Below are 22,097 nucleotides of genomic sequence, written 5' to 3' on the forward strand. Positions count from 1 at the left end.
GCGAGGCCTCTTAGACATGGAGGAGGGGCCGGGGGCGGGGGGGACTGGGGGCGGGCCGGCAAGGTCACAGCAGTCAGAACCCAGGACTCAGACACTCACACACATCCGCTTAATGTCCAATCACATCTCAACATCAACAAGCCAATCACACAGAAGTTGCAGTGTGAAAACTAACAGTCTCATTCCAGCCATGAGTAACTCAAGTCCGCCTGCTCGCTTACATGTTCCGAACACTGCCGAGGAGGTGGAGGGCCTCTCCACCGGCACCTCCATCACCACCGGAGCCGGCTCCTGATTGGCCGGCTCGGCGTGGGGCGCGCTCTGCTGCTGGGTGGGCTGGACGAAGGCGGTGGCCTGGGTCTGGCCCTGCTGGAGGGCCAACATGGGGCTGGAGGTCTGGACGTTGGGGCTGGTGGAGCGGACCGATCCGCTGGCACTGCCGTACACCGTCACGTGCTCCGGGGGGGCCTCGGACGACTGCATGGCTAGGGGGCGGGAGGTCAAAGTTCACAGGTGTCAGAATGCTTCACAATTAATTTTTTTTTTTTTTATCCCCTCAAGTCAAAACATTTGCTAACTCCAGACGGAGAGAGAGGAGTCGTTCCTAGGGGTGGGAATCTTTTGGTACCTCACGATTCGATTCTTGGTCGGGTCACGATTCGATTAAAAATCGATTCAAACGATTTTTTGAAAAAAACTAATCGATCTTAATCGCTAGCAGACTGAATCGCGATTCAAATGTGAAGCGATTCACCCCCCCCCCCCCCCCCCACCCCTAGTCGTTCCTCCTCTGTGCCGGCCCGTCTCGCTCACCTTCCTGGTTCTCCACCTGCGTGGTGGGCATGACGGTGGCCGTGGGGGTTGGGGTGGGCACGGTGGCCGGTGTGATCATGGGCCTGATGCTGGCCCGCGGGGTGGGCTTGTTCCCTGGGATGGCTGGCTGCTTGCCGGACGTGGCCACCAGAGGGGTGGGCTTGATGTTGGCAGTGGGCGGCTCCGAGGTACTGGCACTGGAGAACCACAAAGGGGGGGGGGGGGGGGGGGGGGTCGGGAGGGGAGGGGCTTGTTAACAGATGTAGTGCAGCTGAACGGGAGAGGACAGGGGGGGGTGTGAATGCTGTGTATCGGTGTGTGAGTGTAGGGAGCAGGTGAATAGGGCGAGCGTGATCGCACCTGCCCCTGTCTGCTGCTGGGGTGGTCTTCAGACTGATCTGTCTCTGCTCCGTGTTCCTCTGCTGCTCCTGGGCCTGCAGCACACACACGTTAAGTGTTCAAACAGGCAGCACCTCCCCTCCCCTCCCCTCCCACCCAACCCTCCTCCCCTCCCCTCCCACCCTCCTCCCCTCCCCTCCCACCCAACCCTCCTCCCCTCCCACCCCCCTCCCCTCCCTCCCTACCTTGCTGGGTCCCTGCTCCAGGGGCTCGTCTCTCTGCTCCTGTCTCTCCTGCTGCTCCCTCAGCTCCCTCAGCTCCCGGTCCTGCCGGCTCAGACGGCCCTCGTACTGGGACTTGAGCGCGCTCACCCTCACCTCCAGCTCCTCACGCTGCTGCTTCAGCTCCTCGTTCTCCTTCTGAAGCTGCTCCTTTGAACCTGGGAGGCGCAGGGACACAGGGGTCGTCAGGGTCACGGGGGTCAGAGGTCAGGAACAATAAATACTCGAGAATGAAAACGCCAGCACAAGAGACTGATTTCTACGAATTTTGATGTCTCTCTCCTTCCTCTCCCACCTTAAAGACTCCACCCCCTCGTCCTCTCTCAGGGAGGGCGATGCGTTCTGTACCTGTCAGCTGGTTGATCTTCTGCTTGGCCACCAGTAAGGCCTTCCTGGTCTTCTCCTCCTTGTCGCTGATCTGCTGTCGGAGGGTCTCCTCCAGAGAGGCCTTATCCTGGAGGTCCTGCCTCAGCCGGGACAGCTCCCCCTGCAGGCGGGAGGTCTGCTCCTGGGCGCCCCGCACCTCCGCCTCGCGCTCTCCAACCGTCTGAGGGGGGGAGGGAGAGAGAGTCAGGACAGGTGAGAGGGTCAGGACAGGTGAGAGGGTCAGGACAGGTGAGAGGGTCAGGACAGGTGAGAGGGTCAGGACAGGTGAGAGGGTAAGGACGAATAAGAACACTTGTAAACAAAGTGAGAAACGCGTTCACGCATATTCAAGAGGTGAACACACACACACAAATCGGACCACCATCTCTGACCTTGTTGAGGTTCTCCACCTGGCTCTCCAGGTCCTTGTTCTGGGTCTCAGCCTGGGTCAGGGAGCCCCTCAGGGCCTGCAGCTCCTGGGCCGAGGCCTGCCGGGCCTCCTGGTCCTGGGCCGGGGCGGAGGCTGCCTCCGCCACCATCTGGAGACCCAGAACAAGCAGTCAACACACACCGCCTACCTTCTTCCTCACTGACAGGGAGAGGAGATTATTTTTTGAAATTATGTAAACCCATTTTTCTATATGTGTGTGTATACACACACACACACAACCTTATGTGTGTGTGTTTTTTTATATTTTTTCAAGAAAATAGTTCAAGAAAAATAAACAAATAATTAAAAGATATACATGTATTTTGTAAAAAAAATTACAGTATATAAACATTTTTCTTTGTTCCAAAAAAAGAGAATTAAGAAAAATGGGCCGCCTTTTCTGGCTTTAGCTCGACTCACCCTGTCGTGCTCCACCTTGAGCTCTTCGTACTGGGTCTTGTAGCGCCGGCCGATCTTCTTGACCTGGGTGATGGTGCGGCCCTTCTCCTGGACCTCCAGGGTCTTGGCCTCCACATCCTTCTTCAGGGAGTCCCTCTCTGCGGTCAGCCTGCCCAGGCTCTCACGCAGATTGGACAGCTGGGTCTGCAAGGAGGTCACGGAACCACCACTCCTGGTGTGAGAGGGAGAGAGAGACAGAGGGAGGGGAGAGAGAGACAGAAAGAGAGAGGCAGAGAGGTAGAGAGAGGCAGAGAGAGACAGAGAGAGACAGACAGAGAGGGAGGGGAGAGAGAGACAGAGAGAGAGAGAGGCAGACAGAGAGGGAGGGGAGAGAGAGACAGAGAGAGAGAGGCAGAGAGAGGCAGACAGAGAGGGAGGGGAGAGAGACAGAGAGATTCACCCAACAGTGACTAGCTGGTAAAGAACGACATGAACAGCAGTAAAGAGAGGGGAGTTATGCAGACGTCCCGTCAGCCCTCACCTGGTCAGCTCCGCCCTGAGCCTGCCGGTCTCCTCGCTGAGCGCCTGGATGCGTTTCAGGTGAACCTCCTTCTCAGAGTGCATGCGCTTGTACTCCTCCGGGTCTGTGTCCTTCTGCTGGCTCACCAGGTGCTACGGGAACACGCGAGGGACAATTCAGCTCCCGCTGACGGACTAGGAGACGCTCACCTCGTGAGCTACTGCGGCCTGCGATATTGGTTTGTCTCACGCTCTGTCATACTGTCTGTACTTAGTTCTGCTGTACAGCACTTTGGTTGACACCAGCTGGATTTAAATGTGGCGTGTAAATAAAAAATGACCGATTGCTCGACCAGGAGTGTGAAAAGTGTGAAATGTACTTACATTTACATTACATTTAGCAGACGCTCTTATACAGAGCGACTTACAGTAAGTACAGGGACATTCCCCCCGAGGCAAGTAGGGTGAAGTGCCTTGGCCAAGGACACAACGTCATTTTTCACGGCCGGGGAATCTACCGGGAACCTTCTGATTACTAGCCCGATTCCCTAACCACTCAGCCACCTGACCCCCCTTGGCGGTGGTGTGAGCCTGGCAGGGGTGTCTGACCTGGGTCCTGGCTTTCCAGCGCTTGACGTCGTCTTCCAGAAGCTTCTTCTCTGCCTGCAGCATGCTGGTCCTCTCACTCAGCTCTGCGTTGGCCTGCTGCACGGGCAGGACCTCCGCCTCCAGCTTACACACCTGACACAGACCACGCCAAGGAAACACAAACAGTGAGCTGGTGTCCCCTCTCTCCGCAGTCTAAGGACAGCTCGCACGGCCTCAACTCTACTGTTGGCTGTTGGGTTTAGAATGTTTGAAAAAATAAAAAAATAAAAAAAAACTCATTTTGTCTCACTGCCCCCAACAAACGTCGACAGAGACTTCTCACCAAACCAACACAAAAGAACACCTGCTAGTGTTTACTGGTGTTTGTCTGGGCAGAGTGAACTGGCCTTAAGCTGGCCATCCTTAACCAACCTTGGCCTGGGTCTGCTGTAGTTCCTGCTCCATCCTCTCCTTCTCCTCCCTCAGGATCTTGTTGGACTCCATCAAGACGCTCAGGGTCTCCGTCTTCTTCATCAGCTCGTCGTGCTGGGACAGGGTCTTGGCCGTCACCTGAGGGAGGGGTCAAATTTCAATCATACTTCCATCGTTGAGTGCGTGTTTAAATATTCGACTAGCACACAGACTCATGGGTACAAGGACAGAGGCTCAAGCTCAATTTGTTTTTTTTTACTAGTTTTCCAAGACTCTCCATCCCTCGTTCCTGGAGACCTGATTTCCTGTAGTTTTTTTTTTGCTCCTGCTCCAGTTGTAACTAACCTGACTCAACACATCCACCAGCTAACGATCAGAATCAGGTTGACTAGTGAACACCTATAGATGCTTGATCTCGAGGCACAGCTCTGGAGAACCCCGATCTCCAGGAGAACCCCGATCTCCAGGAGAACCCCGATCTCCAGGAGAACCCCGATCTCCAGGAGAACCCCTATCTCCAGGAGAACCCCTATCTCCAGGAGAACCCCTATCTCCAGGAGAACCCCTATCTCCAGGAGAACCCCCATCTCCAGGAGAACCCCGATCTAGACACGGTGTGCGATAGTGCCGGGATGACCTCCAGAACGCGGCTCACCTGCATCCTCTCCCTCTCTGCAGTCAGGCTGTCTTGCATCTCCTTCAGCTCCCTCTCCAGGTGCTCCACCCGCAGCCTGTGGCGCAGGCTCTCCCCCTGGGCAACCTCGAACCGCGACTCCGCTATCTCCTTCTCACGCCGCACAAACCTGGGAGATGGGGGAGGGAGGAGAGGGAGAGGAAAAGGGAGAGAGGTGAAGGGCGTGAGACGAGAGGGGAAAAACTAAGAACGCTTCGAGTAAACTGAACTGTAGGCAACTTTAACACAGACAAGCAGAAGGTGTGTGGAGGGCGGGGGGGCGTTCCCTTGGTTACCGGAGGATCTCCAGGACGTGCTCCTGGGACCGGGCCTCCTCGGCGAGGGAGATGGCGGCTGGGCTCTCGGTGGCTCGCTGCAGGGTGGCGGCCATCTTGCTGCTCATGGTCTGGATCTGCTCGTGGAGCAGGGCGTTCTGCCTCTGAAGCTCCTCCGAGCGCACCGACACCTTCGACATCTCTTCCTGAAGAGGGCAGGGAGAGAGAGAGAGAAACGGCAATATGAAGACCATCAGGTAGACTTGAGGACGACAACTTCAAACTGCATAGGATGTCTCAGTGTGTTTATTTACTTATTCATCTAGTGCAGTGGGACAGGTCGGTCGTTGGTGAATGTATTAATACCCTTTAAGGCGTTAGTAAATGTGAATGGATGAATCTAGTGAAAGGGAATCTAGGAAAATGTAAGTGTATGCAGTCTTTTACAGGATCGAGGACGCCACCAACCACCCCCAATAAAATTGCCATTCTGGACGGGAAGACGAAGTCTGACTCCACGTCCTGCTAGTTCTCAGGTTCGGTCCCCTCCCGCCCGCCCCACCTTGAGGATGTTCTCCTGCTCCTCCCAAGAGACGCGGGCCTCCAGGAGCTGGGCGCTGGCCTGGCCCGCCCGCTCCTGCAGCTGGTGGTGGAGCTGCTCCGCCTGCAGGACCTGGGCCTTGGCCGCCTGGAGAGCCTCCACGTCTGCGGCGTGGAGCATCATCTCCCGCTCGTACTTGTCCTGGGCCTCGGACACCAGGCGCGCCTGGGGGGGAGGGAGTTCAGAGAGTTACACCTGAGGGTATCCTAGACGGATGGGTGAGGGGCTTCAGTTGCGGACGTTGAGGGAGAAGATGGAATTGAGAACGGTAAGCCGCGTGGCTAAGCTAACATGGCTAGGCTAGCCTGACCCACCTGCTCCTGGCTGTCCAGGACAGTCTGCTGGGCCTGGGAAGCAGCCAGGTCCAGCCTCTGCAGCGCCTCCTGGTGGTCGGCCTGGACACTGCTCAGCTGGCTCGTCAGCTGGCTCATCTGGTACGGGACAAAAGCAGGTATGACCAGGGGGGAAAACGCCAGAGTGAAACTGTCATCTCTCTTTCTCCTTCTACCTCCCCCCCTTCATCTCTCTCTCTCTCTCTCTCTCTCTCTCCCTCTCCTCCCTCCGCACCTCCTGCTCCACAGCAGCCAGGGCTCTCCTGTTCTCCTCCTGCCTGGCCTGCTTCTCCTTCTCGGCCTCCAGGAGTCTGGTCTCCAGCTGCCGACGCTGTTCCTCGGCCTCCTTCATACGCTCCTCCACGGAGGAGCGCACCTCGTCCGTCACCTGCACACACAACCCACAGTCACACACACAGGCTAACTGGGTTCTTCGAAGGTTCATCTGGGTGGCTATGGGGATCAGGGGTCCATGGGCAGGGTCCTGACCTGCTTCTCCTTGTCCAGGGACTCCTCCAGGCTGTGGGCCATGGCTCGGTACTGATCCAGGCTGGAGGTGGCGGTCCTCAGCCGCTCCGAAAGCTCCTCTGCCCGGGCCTCAGCCTGCCGTAGGCAGCCACGTAGGCCTTCCGTGTCCTGGTCTGGGCTCTGGAGCCCTGGAGGAAGGGCGCCCAGGGCGGTGGGGGAGCCCAGGGAGCGGCGGGCCTGCCTGGGGGACTCGCCGGGGGTTGACTGCGGCCGCAGAGAGCTGACCTCCAGCTGGGCGGCGCTGAGCAGGTCCCTGGTCTTCTGGAGCTGGGACACCTGGGCTTCCAGCTGCCTCCTGGCCTCCACCTGCTGCACCTGGAGGAGAGAGGAGGAGGGGAGAGAAGGAGGAGGAGGAGGGAAAACAGAGTTCGAAGAAAGGATGGAGGGTGTTAGGAGACAACGTTGCTGGATGGAGACAGGAGGAGTCGAGGTGTGTTGTTCCAGGTGGAGGTAGTGAGGTGTGTTGTTCCAGGTGGAGGTAGAGAGGCGTGACGGAGGGGGAACCTACGTCCTGGGTCCTGCTGAGCACGTGCCTCTGCTCCACCTCGTGCTCCAGCCTCCTCTGCAGCTGGGACAGCTCTCGCTCCTGCTTCTCCACCTGGCTGCTCAGACGCTGCCTGGTGTCCGTCTCAGAGCGCTCCAGGGTGGACTACACACACACACACACACACACACACGTTAGAGAAACATGCCTGTGTCTGATTGAACAGTTGAATGCTGTTACTGTACATCTGTGTGTGTATGTGTCTCCTGTGTGCGTTGGTTAATGTGCGTGTTAGTAAGTGTGTGTGCGCGTGTGTACCTGGATGGTCTGCAGGTTGCTGAGCAGCAGGGTCTGGCTGCGTTGCTGGCTCTGCATGGCCTCCTTCTCCTGGGTCATCTTAGCCTCCACCAGCTTCAGCAGGTCTCTCTCCCTGCGCAGGTTCTCAGCGCAGCCCTGAGGGACAACACACACACACACACACACAGAGGTTGGTTTTTCTAGCCTAGTGGGGCCCGACTATTCATTCCCATTCAAAATCGTGTTCTCTATCCACTAAACCCTAATCCTTAATGCAATTCTAATCCTAAAACCAGCATTCGAAGTTAAGACAGTCTAATTCTTCATGTTTTACTATCCTTGAGGGAGTTTTGTTCCCACACACACACACACAGGTTGTGTCCATAAGAAGGGTGCAAGCCGGTCAGACCTCGGCCATGGTGAGCTTCTCCTGGGCAGCCCTCAGGTCCTGGGTCAAGCTGTGGACACTCTGCTCGTTCCTCTGGGCCGTGGCGGCCATCTTCTGGCCCTTCTCTCTGAGCGAGGCGATCTCCCTCCTGTAGCCCTCCACGTTGTCCTGCAGCATCTCGTACCTGGAGACCCACCAGCACACATGACACACTGCATCGCGCGTCACATGACCTCCCCGACACACTTCAGCACGCGTCACATGACCTCCCCGACACTTCAGCACGCGTCACATGACCTCCCCGACACACTTCAGCACGCGTCACATGACCTCCCCGACACTTCAGCACGCGTCACATGACCTCACCGACACACTTCAGCACGCGTCACATGACCTCACCGACACACTGCAGCACGCGTCACATGACCTCCCCGACACACTGCAGCGCGCGTCACATGACCTCCCCGACACACTGCAGCGCGCGTCACATGACCTCCCCGACACACTGCAGCGCGCGTCACATGACCTCCCCGACACACTGCCGACCCAAATGTTCCCAGGAGGAAGCTCACCTCTTGGAGGCGAACTCCAGCTGTGTGGAAATCTTGGCGTTCTGGGAATGCAGGTCAGAGATCTGCTCCTGCAGCTTCTCGCTCTGCTCCGTCAGGGCCTTGCCGCTCTCTGCCCGCTCGCGCTTGTAGGAGGAGAACACGTCCTGCAGCTGTGCGCACACACACACACACACCTTTACTTCAGCCGCGATAACAATAACTCAGGAAACAACCTAGCCACTTAATTCTACATTACAGAAAAGATAACCAAAAAAACAATTTGAGGCCACTAATTGTGGAGAGACAGCGACCTCTGGTGGTAGGAGGAGGGTCTGAGGGGCTCACCTGTCGCAGGGCTGCCTTCGCCTCGGCAGCCTCCGTCGACTCGCTCGCCATCATCAACCCGGTGGGCGTGGCCGCGGTGGGGGTGGCGGCGGGGGAGCGGCGAGGGGTCGAGGTCAGGGAGAACTCCTCGGGGGCGGCGGGTCCTGAAGAAAACAAAAGGGATCAAAGGTGACGAACCCCCAGACACAAACCCAGCTGATCGGTGACGGAAAATACGGCTCCTTAACGAAGGGCCTGCTGGGTTGTGTGTGTGGATAGGTGTTTGACGGATGCCCCCCCCACACCAGCCCACCTTGCGGGGGGAAGCAGGCCCCGGTGGCCTGGGCCAGCAGGACGCGGTACATGTCCCTCTGCCTCACGATGGACTCTGCCAGCTGCATCTGCTGGATGCGCTGACCCCTCAGGGCCTCCAGCTCCGTCTGGGCCTCCTGCAGACTCTGCTCCAGCTCAGTACGCCTGGGCCGGGGGGAGGGAGAGGGTCAGGAATGCACACCACCTCACACACACGATAACACCAACAGACACACACACATAAACCACCTAACATACACACCACCTACCACCAACAGACACACACAAACCACCTACCACACTCACACACATACAGATCACCTACCACCAACACACACAAATATAAACCACCTAACACACACACACACACACACTCACTTGGAGCCAGTGGTCTCCACCTCGTCCTTCTCCTGGGCGTCGCTGAGCTCCCTCAGAGCCACCAGGAGGCGCTGGTTCTGCTGCTGCAGCTCCTCCACGCCGCGGAAGGTCACCAGGTGCTGGCTGATGACCTCCGACGTGCTGCTGACGTCGGCCGAGCACGCCTCTTCGTCCTGGGCCACGTGGTTGCCCCGCGCCTCCTCCAGCTCCATCAGCAGCACGCGCACCTGGAGGGGGAGACGGAGCCACACCAGAACGCCTTAGAACCACCCGGAAACATCCCCCATGACAGCGCAGGCGGCCGTTGGTTGGGGGAGAGATGTTGGGGCAGCGGGAGGGGGGGGGGGGAGGAGGAGGGGCAGAGAACGGTGTTTCCATGCCTACCTGCTGGGCCGTGTCGGTCAGCTGCAGCTCACATCGGTGGTTCTCCCTCTCCAGCACGGAGGAGCGCTTGTTGGACTCATCCGTCTCCCGCTGCAGTCGGTGCACCTCCTGGAACACACACACACACGTGAGCTTTCCACTTCAAACAACAGGACACACTTCCAACACACACACCCAGAATCACACACCCACTCAGAATTACACAACACACACCCAGAATCACCCACCCACCCAGAATCTCTCTCACACACACGCGCGCGACTGTGGCTGGTCTGACCTTGACGGCCTGCTCCAGCTTGGCTGACAGGCTGGCCACGGACTTCTGCATGCGCTCGTGCTCGTCCCTCTGCCGTTTGAGGAGGGGCCCCTTGGCCTCCACCTCCTGCACGATGTCGTCCAGGTACTTGTTGACCCGCTTGTTCTCCAGGCGCTCCAGCTGCAGCTGACCCTGGGCCTCCACGTACGCCGAGTAGATCTGCACACAGGAACCACCGTCAGGCTGAGCGGAGAACCACGCAGAACCCTTGCTTCCTGTCCTCCCGTTTCTCATCGCTTATGGTGTCGTGGGTTTTTTTGACGAACGCAACACAAATTCCTCAAATTGTTTACCTCGGTCAGCTTCATGCCAGGCTTGATTATCTTGGCCACAGCAGCAGCTGTTGGCGACATGGTGGTCATCCGCTCCTCTGACATCATCAAGGCCGCTCCCCCGGGACCTGCGCACACACACCACGTCACCACGACGACGAACATCAGTACACATGGACAAACGGGATGGGTTGAAGCTCAGCGCTGGACCGTTTGGACCGGGGGTCAACAGGCCTCCCAGGGTCAGGGTGTACGTTGTTACTTTGTGCGTTCTGAAAGCCTCACCTCTGTGCTTGGCGTCAGACAGAAGGTCGTTGGCGTTCTCCAGCTCCTTCACCAGACTGTGGATCTTCTCCTTCAGCTCGGCGGCCATTTTGTCCGTGGCACCGTCCGCTTCCTGCAGCCTCGCCTCCAGGGCCTTGTTAGCTACGGACGGAGAGAGAGGAGGGGGGAAACACGTCGTTACAGACACGGCAGGGTGAGGTGAACGGGCGGTTCTGTTGTCCGGTCGGTGTCTCTCACCCTCCCCCGCGTCCTTCAGCAGCTTGTGGAGTTCCTCCACGGCACGGCTCAGCTCCTCGCTCTTCGAGTCGGAATCAGCCGCTGCACTCTGGAAGAAACTAAGAGTTCAGTCCTGGACGGTGTCTGAGAAGGAAAACAACTTCTGTCTGTCAACAAACTAAGGGGTGCGCCGGACTAGCGATGCATACCTTGTACAAATTGGAGAGTTTGATGTTGGCGTTGAGCTCGTTCCTGAACTTCTCCTCCATGCTGGCCTGCTGTTCCTTGGCCTTGATGCAAAGAAAAGGAAAAAAAGACTTGACACTCCTGGCTTCAGAGCACTTTGGTTTATAATTTTAAAAAGGTCCCAAAGCTACTGTACCTCTTTCAGCTTGACGATCATGTCTTCGACCTGCTTCTGAAGGCTTTCGTTTGCGGTCTTCAAACTGGACACCTGGTCTTGAACCCTGTTCAACTACAAAAAACAGCTCGTTACAAAACACCGTAATTTAAATCACACATTTTAAAACGGAGAAATGTATGAATGGAAACGACGAAAGCCCTGTTCATGAACCCACAAGAAACAAACCCGCTGTGCTTGTGAAGCCTCCTCACCTCGTCTTCCTTGTTGTCCAGGCTGCATTTGAGCTCCAGGATCTCGTTGCCCTTCTGTCGAGACAGAGCCAGCAGCTCCTCGCTCTTGGCCTTCAGCTCGTCGTTCAGCCAGGCCATCTGGCTCTTCAGCAGCTCCTTCTCCTGCTCCATACGCTTTTCCCTGTACTGTGGAGCAACGAGCGGGGGGGGCGTCACAAATCAAAACGTTTCCCGTTTATGGAAAACGTTCAAAACCCAGGAGGGGGGGGCCCTCTGTCCGGCGTGACTTGCCTTGATGTTGATCTCGGATATCTCAAGGTCGTCCAGTTTGACCTGCAGACCCATCTTGGACGCGTTGGTCTCCACCAGTTTGTCATTTACACGCCTCAGGTCCTCTGAGGGGGATACCACAAACCACAGATATGGTATAGAGTACTGAATATATTCAGCTGCTATGTGTCATTTAAGTATATCTTGGTAGATGCGTTTCAGTAATTTAATACTCCATACCGCTCAAATATTCGATATCCTGGGATCGTCTCTCCAGGGTGCGGACCAGCTCACGCTTCTCTGATTCAAGTTCATCTTTGGCTTTTGACAGCACAACCTTAAAAAACAAAACGTATGTCCATTCATCCTTTCATCAGACAATGACAGAGAAGGGTGGGGGGGATGTTTAAAGTCTAGCTACCTCACCTGTTCAGATGACAGCTTTTCTTGGGTAACTTCATATTCCCTGTTCTTTTCACGTGCACTTTTCAGTTGTTCGTCTATTAAAACGGGGACATATTTGTTGAAGTCACAATGTGCATTCTAGTTATGGCCTTATTAGCACATGGCTGAATGAACGAGGTTAATTTCATTTACCAAACTTGGATAACTCCTCTTTTAGTTTGTGGTGTTCTTGTGTCTGGGTCACAAATTCCTCCTGGCTTTGTTCAAGCCGTTTCACCTTCTCAAAGAACTGTTGCTCTGCAAAATTAAGAAGCTAGTTAGTTACCCCAAAAAACTGGGGTTGTGTGTCGAGTTCGCTTGGCAAGATGCATAGATAGCTATCGCTATTGTTGAACTAGTTTAACGTTAGCCTAAAACGTTCCGACAACTTAGGTGTTTAGCTAATGCTAGCTACAGTAACTACCAGGCTCCGACTACTTACTAAACTATTCTATTCGTAATCCAGTATCAATAATCAATTAATTTTCAAACAGGGGGAAAGTAAATAAATAATACATTAAAAATTGATTCGCATAATTCCATAGGCACGCTTGTTTGATGGTGGTCAATTTCCAGTAAATAGCCAGTGCCAAACAGCTAGTGCTAGTCGGCTAGCTCTCTAACCACACTGAAGATAGGCTACAGCACGATGCCTTACCACTGTCAACTCGGAATTGCTCCTGTTGTGCTTTCAGAGAATCTATCTCGTACTGCTGATCAGAAAAAGCCTTCTCGAGTTTATTTTGAACAGCTTTGGGGAGTTTAGTTATTTCTGACCGCTCCAACACTTGCAACAACACTGCCGCCATTTTTCACTCCCCACGCACGCACTTCTGAGCAAGCGCAAATTACATCTGAACGCAACGCAGTGCATGATGGTCAATATAGTTAAACGGCAAAGTTTCTATCTATATGGTCGTTTTTAAAACACTTCATTTATTCTAGCTGAACGTGATGAGTGATGAGAATTCAGACACTACAAGTAATCTTGCAAAATCTTCAAAATGTTGTCATAGAAGGATGCTTTTGCCACAAGATGGCGTTGTTTACACACCGTTGTGCTTATCATTACATTTCCACCTGTCCTTACTTTTTTACCTACTTGTGAGTGTGCTTGCGCGCGTGTGTGTGTGTGCGTGTGTGTGTGTATGCTAATCCTTGTAACGGGTTACCAGCCCCTGTCTATGTGTGACTACTTGCAATCATTCAAAGGTGGGTCAATTGGGTGTGGTTCCGCTTACCTGATGGAATGCTGTGTCACCATGGATATCGAGGTGAGGCTTTTGTGGAGCTATCAGGTCCAGATGCGAAAGAAAGGTTTCGAATAAAAAGTTTTGAAACGTAAAAAATATATTTTAACCTTTTGAAACCCCCCAAAAATATTTGGTGTGTGTGTACGTACTTCGTGCCACCTCTGCATTACTCAGTGACCCAGTTGGGCCACCCCAATTAAAAAAGCCATTTGCCATTGAGTGGCACCAAGGTGGGGAGGAATTTGCGGAGTCATAGGCCTACTATTTGCATAATAGGATACTGTATATTGGAGGTGTGTCAAGGCTCTTTAATGTTTGTTGTAACAACTGAGTTTTAACGTGGTTAGGAGCCTATCTAATTAAATCTAATTCACACATTCTTATTAAAATGTAAGGTTAGCCGCATATACCAATTATTATTGTAAGGCCATGTCCAGACTGGTTTAAACAGTCCACACAGATGACTAATTAACATGGAATTTTTGTGAAAGTAAGAAAGCCAGGCAAATAGCTGGTTAGTGGATGGCTCCAGGCATCAGATACTTTTACAGTGAAAGTTTCCCTCCCATCGCTCCCAGTGTACAAGTTTCAGTGAAGCCAATTCTAAGGTATCTTTCATGTGAGCTTTTTTTCATCTAGTCTGTACACACACGCAAACATGCACATACACATCCATCCCCCATCTCGTCTTGCGTGAGAGACGCATATCAGTCCTGCTCATGTCAAAGCTAAGCTGTCTAAGTGGGGGTAGCCTCCAGTAAGGGGGGCACCTCTCTCCTCACTTCCGATTCTTTCTTTCTTCTTTCTTTCTTCCCCCCCTCCCCGACCTACCTACCTCACTTCTTCCGTTTACCTGCATATTACTCACTCTTTTGTTGTGGTGTAGGAGTGGCAGTGACCATACACATACACTTAGTCATCCACCTTGAGTTATGAAGGCTAGACTTGAGTAAACGTTAAATGTTTTACCACAACTGTCTTGTGTGTTTAGTTAAATCAAATCCGACGTTTATAAGACGCTTGTATTGGTAAAATACTTGCTGAGACAGCACATTTCCTGCCAAACTGAGTTCAAGCAACGGCTTATTGTTATCATTACGACAATACAGGCCAGAAAGGGTCTCTGTTAATTGCACAGTAAATCTTTTGGTAAGGGGGTAAGCGGCGTGCCACGGACAGTGTCCTCCTCCGCAGGGTGAAACAGGGTTTTTTGTGTGGGTGAAGTAGAGCGTTGCAGCTGGCCTCGAATCTCAGCTCACAAAGCCCTCCTATTAGCGAGGCAACGTCGACACAAAAACAATCAACATATTACAAACACAGAGCGACAGGGACGGGGTAAACAGGCAAAAACTGTGGTAAATATTTACACAAGACTTCTGAAGGAAAACCTGAATAATACCTTAATGGATTTAATGCATTGCGAGTGCACGTCCTGACCGTGAGAGGGCGGGCACTCCAGGAATACTGCAGATACTTTGGTAACTCTTTGGCCACATACAGTATGTAAAAGAAGCATGTCTGGTGGGACTGTGTCGTGACATGCTTGGGCACCACAGGAGGACCTGGTTGCACGGAAGACTCCAGAGAGAGGTGTCCAACAGAAGTGAGGATGAACCGTAGACACGCTAGCTGGGTGTTGTGTTAGCTACAGGCTACTCTACAGTGCGATCACCTGCACTTCACCCCCCCAGAGAAGAATGTATCAGTATGTCACAGTTAGATGGGTTTTAATGGTAGAATACTCGCGAGGATGCGTTTGATGAGAAGGACGAATTGTAACAGTACAGTGTTGCTGTACTTAGAACATATTTTGTTCTTAAGTGATGTGTGAATGTGATAAATTCTACTGTACAGTATGTCATCTTTAAGAACTTGAGTTCTAAACGCATCAGACTCTAATTCATCCTCACCTCAAAACATCTACAGCATGTGATGTTGCTATTGACTGGAGGCGGGTAGATTCAGACACTGTTTACATCTCATTTGGCACGCACATGTAGAAACCCAGATAGAGACAACCACAAAGGCTTACTGCCCAATCCTCTAAGACGATTATCAAACTGATCAGCTCAGCGAAGATCACACAGACCACAGGGCCGCCTGTCAAAATATGATCCTCTTTAATTGAGAATTATGCATTACACCAAGTTACTGTGCATTATGATAACCAATTGACCCCTCCATCTCTTGACAGATAATATTTAGCTTTATAATCTTGGAGTATCCAGATGTGTTGCACAAGATGTGTTTGACGAGAGAGGGTGCACAAGAACAAATTTTTGAGAAAATTGGACGCCTGGTAGCCAAGAAGACTGCTGCATCTGTCTGAGAGGTGATGGGTGTTGATTCTTTAAATGACGGTTATTCACTCACTTTCATCCCTGTCTCTGTTTATGGGTTAATCAGTTCCCTACAGGAGTTCTGGGTTCAGCCACAGTTCAAACTGGAGATAAAACTGCGGTTTTCTATGAATGATTAGATTCTTTCGATTCAAGCCTGTAGAAAGCAGCTATGCCATTTAGTTGACATGGCCTATCAAACTGTGTGTGACAAATGGGAGTTGGTGCTTCAAAATCTTGACATGTTTTTCTTTGAGTTTTTATAGTTATGTTTGAACTTTTCAACTTACGGATTGTCAGGTCACCAGAGAGTCACATCTACAGTATAATGTTAGTTGTATATGAATTTGGTAAAAATATAAAAGGTTTTAACTGCCTTTTACACTTTCCTACAGCACCAACAACCACTTCTTTCCTGTGTTCCCTGTACCAGAGTTTTTATTTTATTTTCCTTTCATCGTTAAAATGTCTTCACTATTTTCTATAAATAAAATGTAGATTCAAATGTATACTTTTTTATATTGCAATCCTCTTTTCTGATACTAAGAAGATATAGAACATCCCCCCTCTCTAACCATTACACGTCTTGCTTTTTGTTATCAAAACCATTGACTCACGATCCTAGACATGATTGCTTACATTTTCCAAAACAGCTAAATACTCCATTTACATTAGACTTGCCAAGTAACAGGAAAAGGAGTTTGAACCTATAGTGTTAATACGTAGGGAAAAAGCCTGATCTTAACAAAGGGGAATGTTTCCATGACTTGATGCCACCTCCTCAAAAGGACAAACAGGAAAGAACCCATTCTCTCCACCACCCCAGTGACAACCACATGGTCCATGTAACGTAATGTTATTCGTAAGGAATAAGTAATGTTGTGTGAATCATTGTGATTTCGGGTTAGAATCCAAGTTGTAGCTAAATATGTGCAAAATACTAGTCAACATCCAGATTCCCCAAAAAGATCTTCATTGACAGGTTCAAGGTTTTGTATTTTTTATTTCTAACTAGTGTTAGTAGTGGAAATACATATTTACAATGTGCAAATTACAGTTGCATACAGACAACACAACCTCATATAATCTTGTAAAGACAACGCTAACTAGCTTTGGTTTACAACCAAAACTGTACAATTTTCTAAAAGTTTCCCTTCGTCACATTTGCAGTTGTCTAGATTCTGCATACAACCACTAAACTCAGACTGAAACAATGACCAGCTTGTTGGTGTTGTGGTCTTGTGACTGTTACCACTGTATAGCATTGCTTTGGTAAAAGAGCCATCTGTGTTTAGGCTGTTCACGTTTATTCCCTGGTTGGTGTGAAAGGATCTCTCAAGGACACGCTGCACCTTCTATGCTTGAGCACCTCTAGTGAAGTCAGGTGAGACTGCGTACAGTATTTTCTAGACTCTTACCAAGAAGAATAATTCAACTTATTCTTGTCTTTAAACGTCAAATCCACCTTTTATTTTAACATATAAAATATTTCCCTTTTCGCCTTACCACTCTCTCCTGCCTCCATTCATTCCACATCCGCCTGCTCTCCTGCCTCCATTCAATCCACATCCGCCTGCTCTCCTGCCTCCATTCCAGGCGCCTCTTTCTCCGGCAGCAGGCCGTACCCGTTGAGGAACGCCTCGACGTCTGTGGCGAAGAACTCTTCGTTCAGGTGCTGCGTCGCCGCCAGGAAGTTACCCAGAAGCTCGCCGGCCTTGTACACCAGCAGCGTGGGCAGAACGTCGTCGTGGAAACGCTCGCCGGCGCCCGTGGACACCGCGTCGATCCTGCAGAACTTGACGCTGGGGTACTCGCCAGCCAGGCAGTCCAGACAGCTGTTGAGCTCCTCGCAACCTTTGACCCCAGCCTTGTAGATGTGGACCACCACCACGGTCAGGCGGTGCTCCTTCTCGATGACCTCCAGGAAGGCGTCGCCGCTCTCCAGCTCGTACACGCCCTCGAACTTGGGACCGAAGCTCAGGCGTTCGTGCATCTCCTGCATGCACTGGCGACGATATTTCTTCAGGCTATTCTCGTCCTCCTCCTTCAACAGCTCGTACTCCTGGACGCTCATCTGAAAGCACGACACAAACGTCCAGCATCACTGACAGTGCGGTAGGGTGTAACATCACACGGTAGGGATGTAAAATACCCCGGTGACGATAACCCCCCATGAATGACAGCGTGATCGGGACAGTGTTGGGGAAACTTCATCTGCCCATCTGACGTTGAACTCCACAGCTGTGTTCAATGTGGCTTAGCAATTTGCTCCTGAGTGTGTCGGCCAGTCCTTGACTATCTCCCTATAAGGCAGTATTACGACTGGTATCAGATGGAGGGTTGCAGTGTGTGTCATGTGTGTCTCACGGTTGTGTCTGGACAGCATAGCACTGTGTTTTGTTCTAGACTTAGACAGACCTTGCGGTTGAGGCCTCCCCTGGGGTCATCATTGGGCTTCTGTGGGGACGACATCTGACGCAGCAACTCTCTCTTCTGTGGGGGCAGAGAGTCCTGGTCCATGCTCTCCAGCTTGAATCGCCTCCAGTCATTGATGACTCCTTTTGGGCCTGTAAAAATATAACATATATATAACACATATAAATATGATATGTATATTATATATAGGCATCATAATAGCCAGTGTTTAGTGTTACTCCTCTGTGTTATTGAGTGGTTTGATTGAATTATCAGATCACGTGGAATTCATCCTAGGAACACAGGAGCACGACGGCGGCCATCTTTGTTTCAGGTTTAGACTGTGAAAAGCTGTCACAGCCAGATATATATATAAAGGCTAGATGTCTTACGGCTTTTCAACCGATTTTTAAACGGTTTGGTTTGTTATCAACGTCAGAGATGTCGTTATGCCACTGCATACTTCTATTCTATTTTTTTTTTTATAACATAATTATTCCTAAGTATGCAGTGGCATAACGACATCTCTGACGTTGATAACATTCAAACCGTTTAAAAATCGGTTGAAAATCGAGCAAGTTATGGTTATTTAAAAAGTACATGTAGCACCAACACAATGTTATGGGTGAGCGAGTTGACTGTAGCAAGATGGCCGCCATGTGCGGACGTTCTACTCCGTTGGCCGGCAACGCGGACGAGACATCTACCCTTTATATATATCTATGGTCACTGCAGTGTGATTGACAAGCACAGCATGCAGGAGAAGTGAATCATAGGTGGGCTGTGGGGGTTCGTGCAGTATCTGTGTGATGGATTACAGCCATAACCAGATCCTTAAGGCTTCCTTCTAATTGCACCATGGTTGAGTTAGAGCAAGTAGGGAAAGCTGCTTTGAGCATCTGTCAAACTGCCAACATGCTACATGTCTGGCTGTCTGCTTTATCTACTTACACTACTTATCTCTCTCTCTCTCTCTCTCTCTCTCTCTCTCTCTCTCTCTCTCTCTCTCTCTCTCTCTCTCTCTCTCTCTCTCTCTCTCTGTCTCTCTCTCTGTCTCTATGTCTCTCTCTCTCTCTCTCTCTCTCTCTCTCTCTCTCTCTCTCTGTGTCTTTCTCTGTCTTTCTCTGTCTTTCTCTGTCTTTCTCTGTCTTTCTCTCTCTCTCTCTCTCTCTCTCTCTCTCTCTCTCTCTCTCTCTCTCTCTGTATTTATCTGTCTCTCTCTCTCTCTGTCTCTCTCTCTGTCTCTCTGTCTCTGCCTGGTGATTTGTTCTAAAACTGTCCTCTTTCCTGTACATAAAGTTATAGCATGTAACCCTCAATTGTTTAAGAATTAACACTTGTTAACTTTTCATAGGTTGTACCTATGAATCACTCAAATATGGAATTTGAGTGATTCCTGGATGAGATATTGTGCGCCTAAAACTCTGAAACACAAGACAGCTCATTGCTTGAAATCCAATCCTGTTTCCTGGAAAGGACACTCTATCTTACCTGTGTGTGTGACTGGGAGTTCCTCCTCGTCTATTGGTCTGTCAGACATGTTTATGGGTTACCTGTTGTAAGAAGAGCAGAGAAAAGGACTCAAATGAAATGGATGCATATGTATAGATTTGAAAGGGCCCTCTTATCTTCCTAATAACCAACAACTGTGGTGTGTGGGTGTGTATGGTGTGTGTGGGTGTATGTGCATAGTGTGTGCATGGTGTGTGTGTGCATGGTGTGTGAGTGTATGGTGTGTGTGTGTGTGTGTGCGTGTTTGTCGGATGGGTGGGTAAGTACAGCATCAGGTTCTTTAAGTTCCACCATGCATTGAGTCACCATGGGTTCTGAAATAAAATCCTTATGTCACACATGGTGCTGGATTACTCCAGTTCAGGGGATCAGGAACACACAAGGAACAAAGTGGCCTAAGAGCCAGTCCAAGGTTACTGATGTGGTCTAAGTAGATTACTTTACCTTTGGATCTTGGCATATGCAGTTAATATAAAAAAGATCAAATATTGCTCCTTTGGAGTGTTATCTTGGTTGGATTGTAATTGTATCTTGAATCTTCCAATTCTATTCAGTCAAATCTCCCGAAGTCTCAAGACAGCTAACAACCTGAATGAGCACTGGGTCTAAAGTCAAGGACATTCTGGTTCTCTGTGATTCATGTGATGTAATACCTGCTTTTGGCAATGGGTACTTGCTTTGGCCTGCGCAAAGTCAATACGTTATTGGATTAAATGGGCTAATCTCCATCGTCGACAACCGCCTCCTCACTGCATGCAATCTCGACCCTACCTGTTCAACCTCTGTTCAACCTCTTACCTCAGAGCAGGGTCTTGTTTCTGAGCTCAGGTGGTTAGGATGGATTTGTAGAGAGGTGGTGTCAAAACTGTGCTAAAGGCTAACACAGTTTAGAGGGGGACTTTAGTGTCTCCCTGTTCAAACTGTAGAGTGAGAAAATTCTCCAATCACCAATCAATTGGAAAATTCTTAGAAGATATAGACATTTTATAGAGACGTAACTTCTTAGTTTAAAGACCTTAAGACCTTAAAAATGTAATAAAAGTCAATATTAAACCTGTTCTCCAATGATAAATAGTTGTTAACATAAATACGACAATGCACTCTGTAAAGCAATAAATTAAAGAGAGATTGCATAGATGGCTGTGTTTGTACGGTATTATGTTTTTTTTTTGTGCCATAAAGTTTTGTCAGTATGCTAGTCTTACTGCAGAATCAATTGCCGTTTGGGGCCATGAAAATGAAATTGTGTGTTCATAGTATTTGTTGAGTAGAAAACAAACTTTTTAGGTGAACAAACAAATGTGTTTTAAACAGATGGCTACGCAAGGACTCCGAATGTATCTGTCATGCTCAGCACCCAAAACACATATCCCCAACAAAACCATAGAGTGTATCCAAGTTTCTCTCAAATCATCCCTCATAATGTCTGAAACAACCAGCGTCTCACCAACGACTAGCACTACGAAATTATGTAAAAGCGTCAACATAAAGCCATGTTGCTTACAACATCAAGACAGAAACGGTCAAAGACTGAAAGCCATTCTTCATAACGGGCATCCCCATCTTTCCTCTTACCTGTGATCCTGAGGTCGAGATGAACAAACTGCTCCACTCTACTGAGCTGCCTGCACTGGACTCTGGTCAATCACTTCACTGAGATATCTAATACTGTGGTTGTGTTTGTGTGTGTCTAGATGTGTGTTTTTTGTGTGGGCGTGTGTGTGTGTGTGTGTCTGTGGCAGCCAATGGGCAGGGCCCAAGGCAGATTTCAGAGAAAGTGCCATAGACATCATGGTGGGGTCTCACAGAAATAGCTCATGGATCCTAAGAGGATTTCAATGCAGGAATTAAAGACCCATGAAGAGTGAGGAGACCGTTATAGATACAAAGAGACACGATGTAAAGACTGACATAAAAATATACAAAAGGCCACAGAGTATAAAAGGAATCGTCCTAACCTCAAATGGATTTTCTTTAATCTGAAAGTCAATAATCCACTTGTTGCTAATCACAATTTGACTGCAGGAATTAATTACGTTTTAATTTATTGTTATCAAGAGTTTTAAGAATTCATACAAACATTCTATATAATATATGACCAGCACATTTGGTTCTACATGAAAACAAATCTTATATAATTCGTTCATTAGTCCAGTTTACATTGGAAGTTTTACTTCAGTTTAGCTATATGAAAGATGTAACACACTAACAATAATAATGTATTTGTTTAGGCGACCTACAGTCCAGGAGGGATTTGAATCCGCAACCTTTTGATCTGCAGTCAAAAGCTTTAACCCACTGAGCTTCATAACCCAAATATGGATTTGTCTATCAACTTTCAGTTTTAAGAAGTATATATTCATGTTCAATATGTTGCAATGTTTTATAAAATATAAATATTAAATCCCATATATGTAAATATATTGCCTAATATATCACATGATATTTTCCAATATACTGCAATATATTTTCCTTCCGTAAGGGTAT

General features: G+C 50.2%; 2 protein-coding genes across 4 annotated transcripts in view; both read right to left on the bottom strand.

Annotated features, from left to right (window-relative positions):
* Positions 1–12,921, bottom strand: part of tprb (translocated promoter region b, nuclear basket protein) — a 19,536-nt gene extending 6,615 nt beyond the window's left edge. For 2 of the 3 annotated variants that reach the window (XM_062452857.1, XM_062452855.1), the window contains exons 1-37: positions 12,750–12,921; positions 12,245–12,349; positions 12,074–12,147; positions 11,888–11,984; positions 11,669–11,772; positions 11,399–11,563; positions 11,166–11,258; positions 10,993–11,073; positions 10,805–10,892; positions 10,568–10,708; positions 10,304–10,410; positions 9,972–10,169; positions 9,695–9,802; positions 9,311–9,537; positions 8,934–9,097; positions 8,642–8,784; positions 8,318–8,466; positions 7,767–7,929; positions 7,379–7,513; positions 7,085–7,225; positions 6,538–6,891; positions 6,284–6,436; positions 6,031–6,147; positions 5,678–5,881; positions 5,137–5,321; positions 4,823–4,970; positions 4,168–4,305; positions 3,757–3,888; positions 3,170–3,300; positions 2,650–2,860; positions 2,192–2,338; positions 1,782–1,980; positions 1,398–1,591; positions 1,174–1,247; positions 814–1,010; positions 222–485; positions 1–44 (exon numbers count right to left, since the gene is read on the bottom strand). The exon at positions 1–44 is cut by the window's left edge. In XM_062452857.1, the coding sequence (XP_062308841.1) occupies positions 1–44; positions 222–485; positions 814–1,010; positions 1,174–1,247; positions 1,398–1,591; positions 1,782–1,980; positions 2,192–2,338; positions 2,650–2,860; positions 3,170–3,300; positions 3,757–3,888; positions 4,168–4,305; positions 4,823–4,970; positions 5,137–5,321; positions 5,678–5,881; positions 6,031–6,147; positions 6,284–6,436; positions 6,538–6,891; positions 7,085–7,225; positions 7,379–7,513; positions 7,767–7,929; positions 8,318–8,466; positions 8,642–8,784; positions 8,934–9,097; positions 9,311–9,537; positions 9,695–9,802; positions 9,972–10,169; positions 10,304–10,410; positions 10,568–10,708; positions 10,805–10,892; positions 10,993–11,073; positions 11,166–11,258; positions 11,399–11,563; positions 11,669–11,772; positions 11,888–11,984; positions 12,074–12,147; positions 12,245–12,349; positions 12,750–12,900 (5,526 nt within the window). In that variant the 5' untranslated portion in view covers positions 12,901–12,921. The remainder of the gene's footprint in view (positions 45–221; positions 486–813; positions 1,011–1,173; positions 1,248–1,397; positions 1,592–1,781; positions 1,981–2,191; positions 2,339–2,649; positions 2,861–3,169; positions 3,301–3,756; positions 3,889–4,167; positions 4,306–4,822; positions 4,971–5,136; positions 5,322–5,677; positions 5,882–6,030; positions 6,148–6,283; positions 6,437–6,537; positions 6,892–7,084; positions 7,226–7,378; positions 7,514–7,766; positions 7,930–8,317; positions 8,467–8,641; positions 8,785–8,933; positions 9,098–9,310; positions 9,538–9,694; positions 9,803–9,971; positions 10,170–10,303; positions 10,411–10,567; positions 10,709–10,804; positions 10,893–10,992; positions 11,074–11,165; positions 11,259–11,398; positions 11,564–11,668; positions 11,773–11,887; positions 11,985–12,073; positions 12,148–12,244; positions 12,350–12,749) is intronic. The other variant, XM_062452856.1, reaches the window with a different exon arrangement.
* A 3,752-nt stretch (positions 12,922–16,673) lies between these two features.
* pdcb (phosducin b) lies at positions 16,674–21,280 on the bottom strand. Its single transcript, XM_062452883.1, has 4 exons — positions 21,186–21,280; positions 19,590–19,651; positions 18,102–18,250; positions 16,674–17,757 (listed from the first exon to the last, which is right to left on the bottom strand). Exons 2-4 carry the CDS (start codon positions 19,636–19,638, stop codon positions 17,242–17,244), a joined length of 714 nt encoding a protein of 237 aa, XP_062308867.1. The 5' UTR covers positions 19,639–19,651; positions 21,186–21,280; the 3' UTR covers positions 16,674–17,241.
* Positions 21,281–22,097: the final 817 nt, after the last annotated feature.

Source organism: Osmerus eperlanus, chromosome 26 (assembly GCF_963692335.1).
Source record: "Osmerus eperlanus chromosome 26, fOsmEpe2.1, whole genome shotgun sequence".
NCBI lineage: Eukaryota > Metazoa > Chordata > Actinopteri > Osmeriformes > Osmeridae > Osmerus > Osmerus eperlanus.

Coding starts and splice junctions, on each gene's coding strand:
- pdcb (XM_062452883.1), bottom strand. CDS start 19,638: ATGTCTGACAGACCAATAGACGAGGAGGAACTCCCAGTCACACACACA. Junction 18,251..19,589: donor ACTCCCAGTCACACACACAG/GTAAGATAGAGT, acceptor ATATTTTTACAG/GCCCAAAAGGAGTCATCAAT. Junction 17,758..18,101: donor GGGGAGGCCTCAACCGCAAG/GTCTGTCTAAGT, acceptor TCGTGCTTTCAG/ATGAGCGTCCAGGAGTACGA.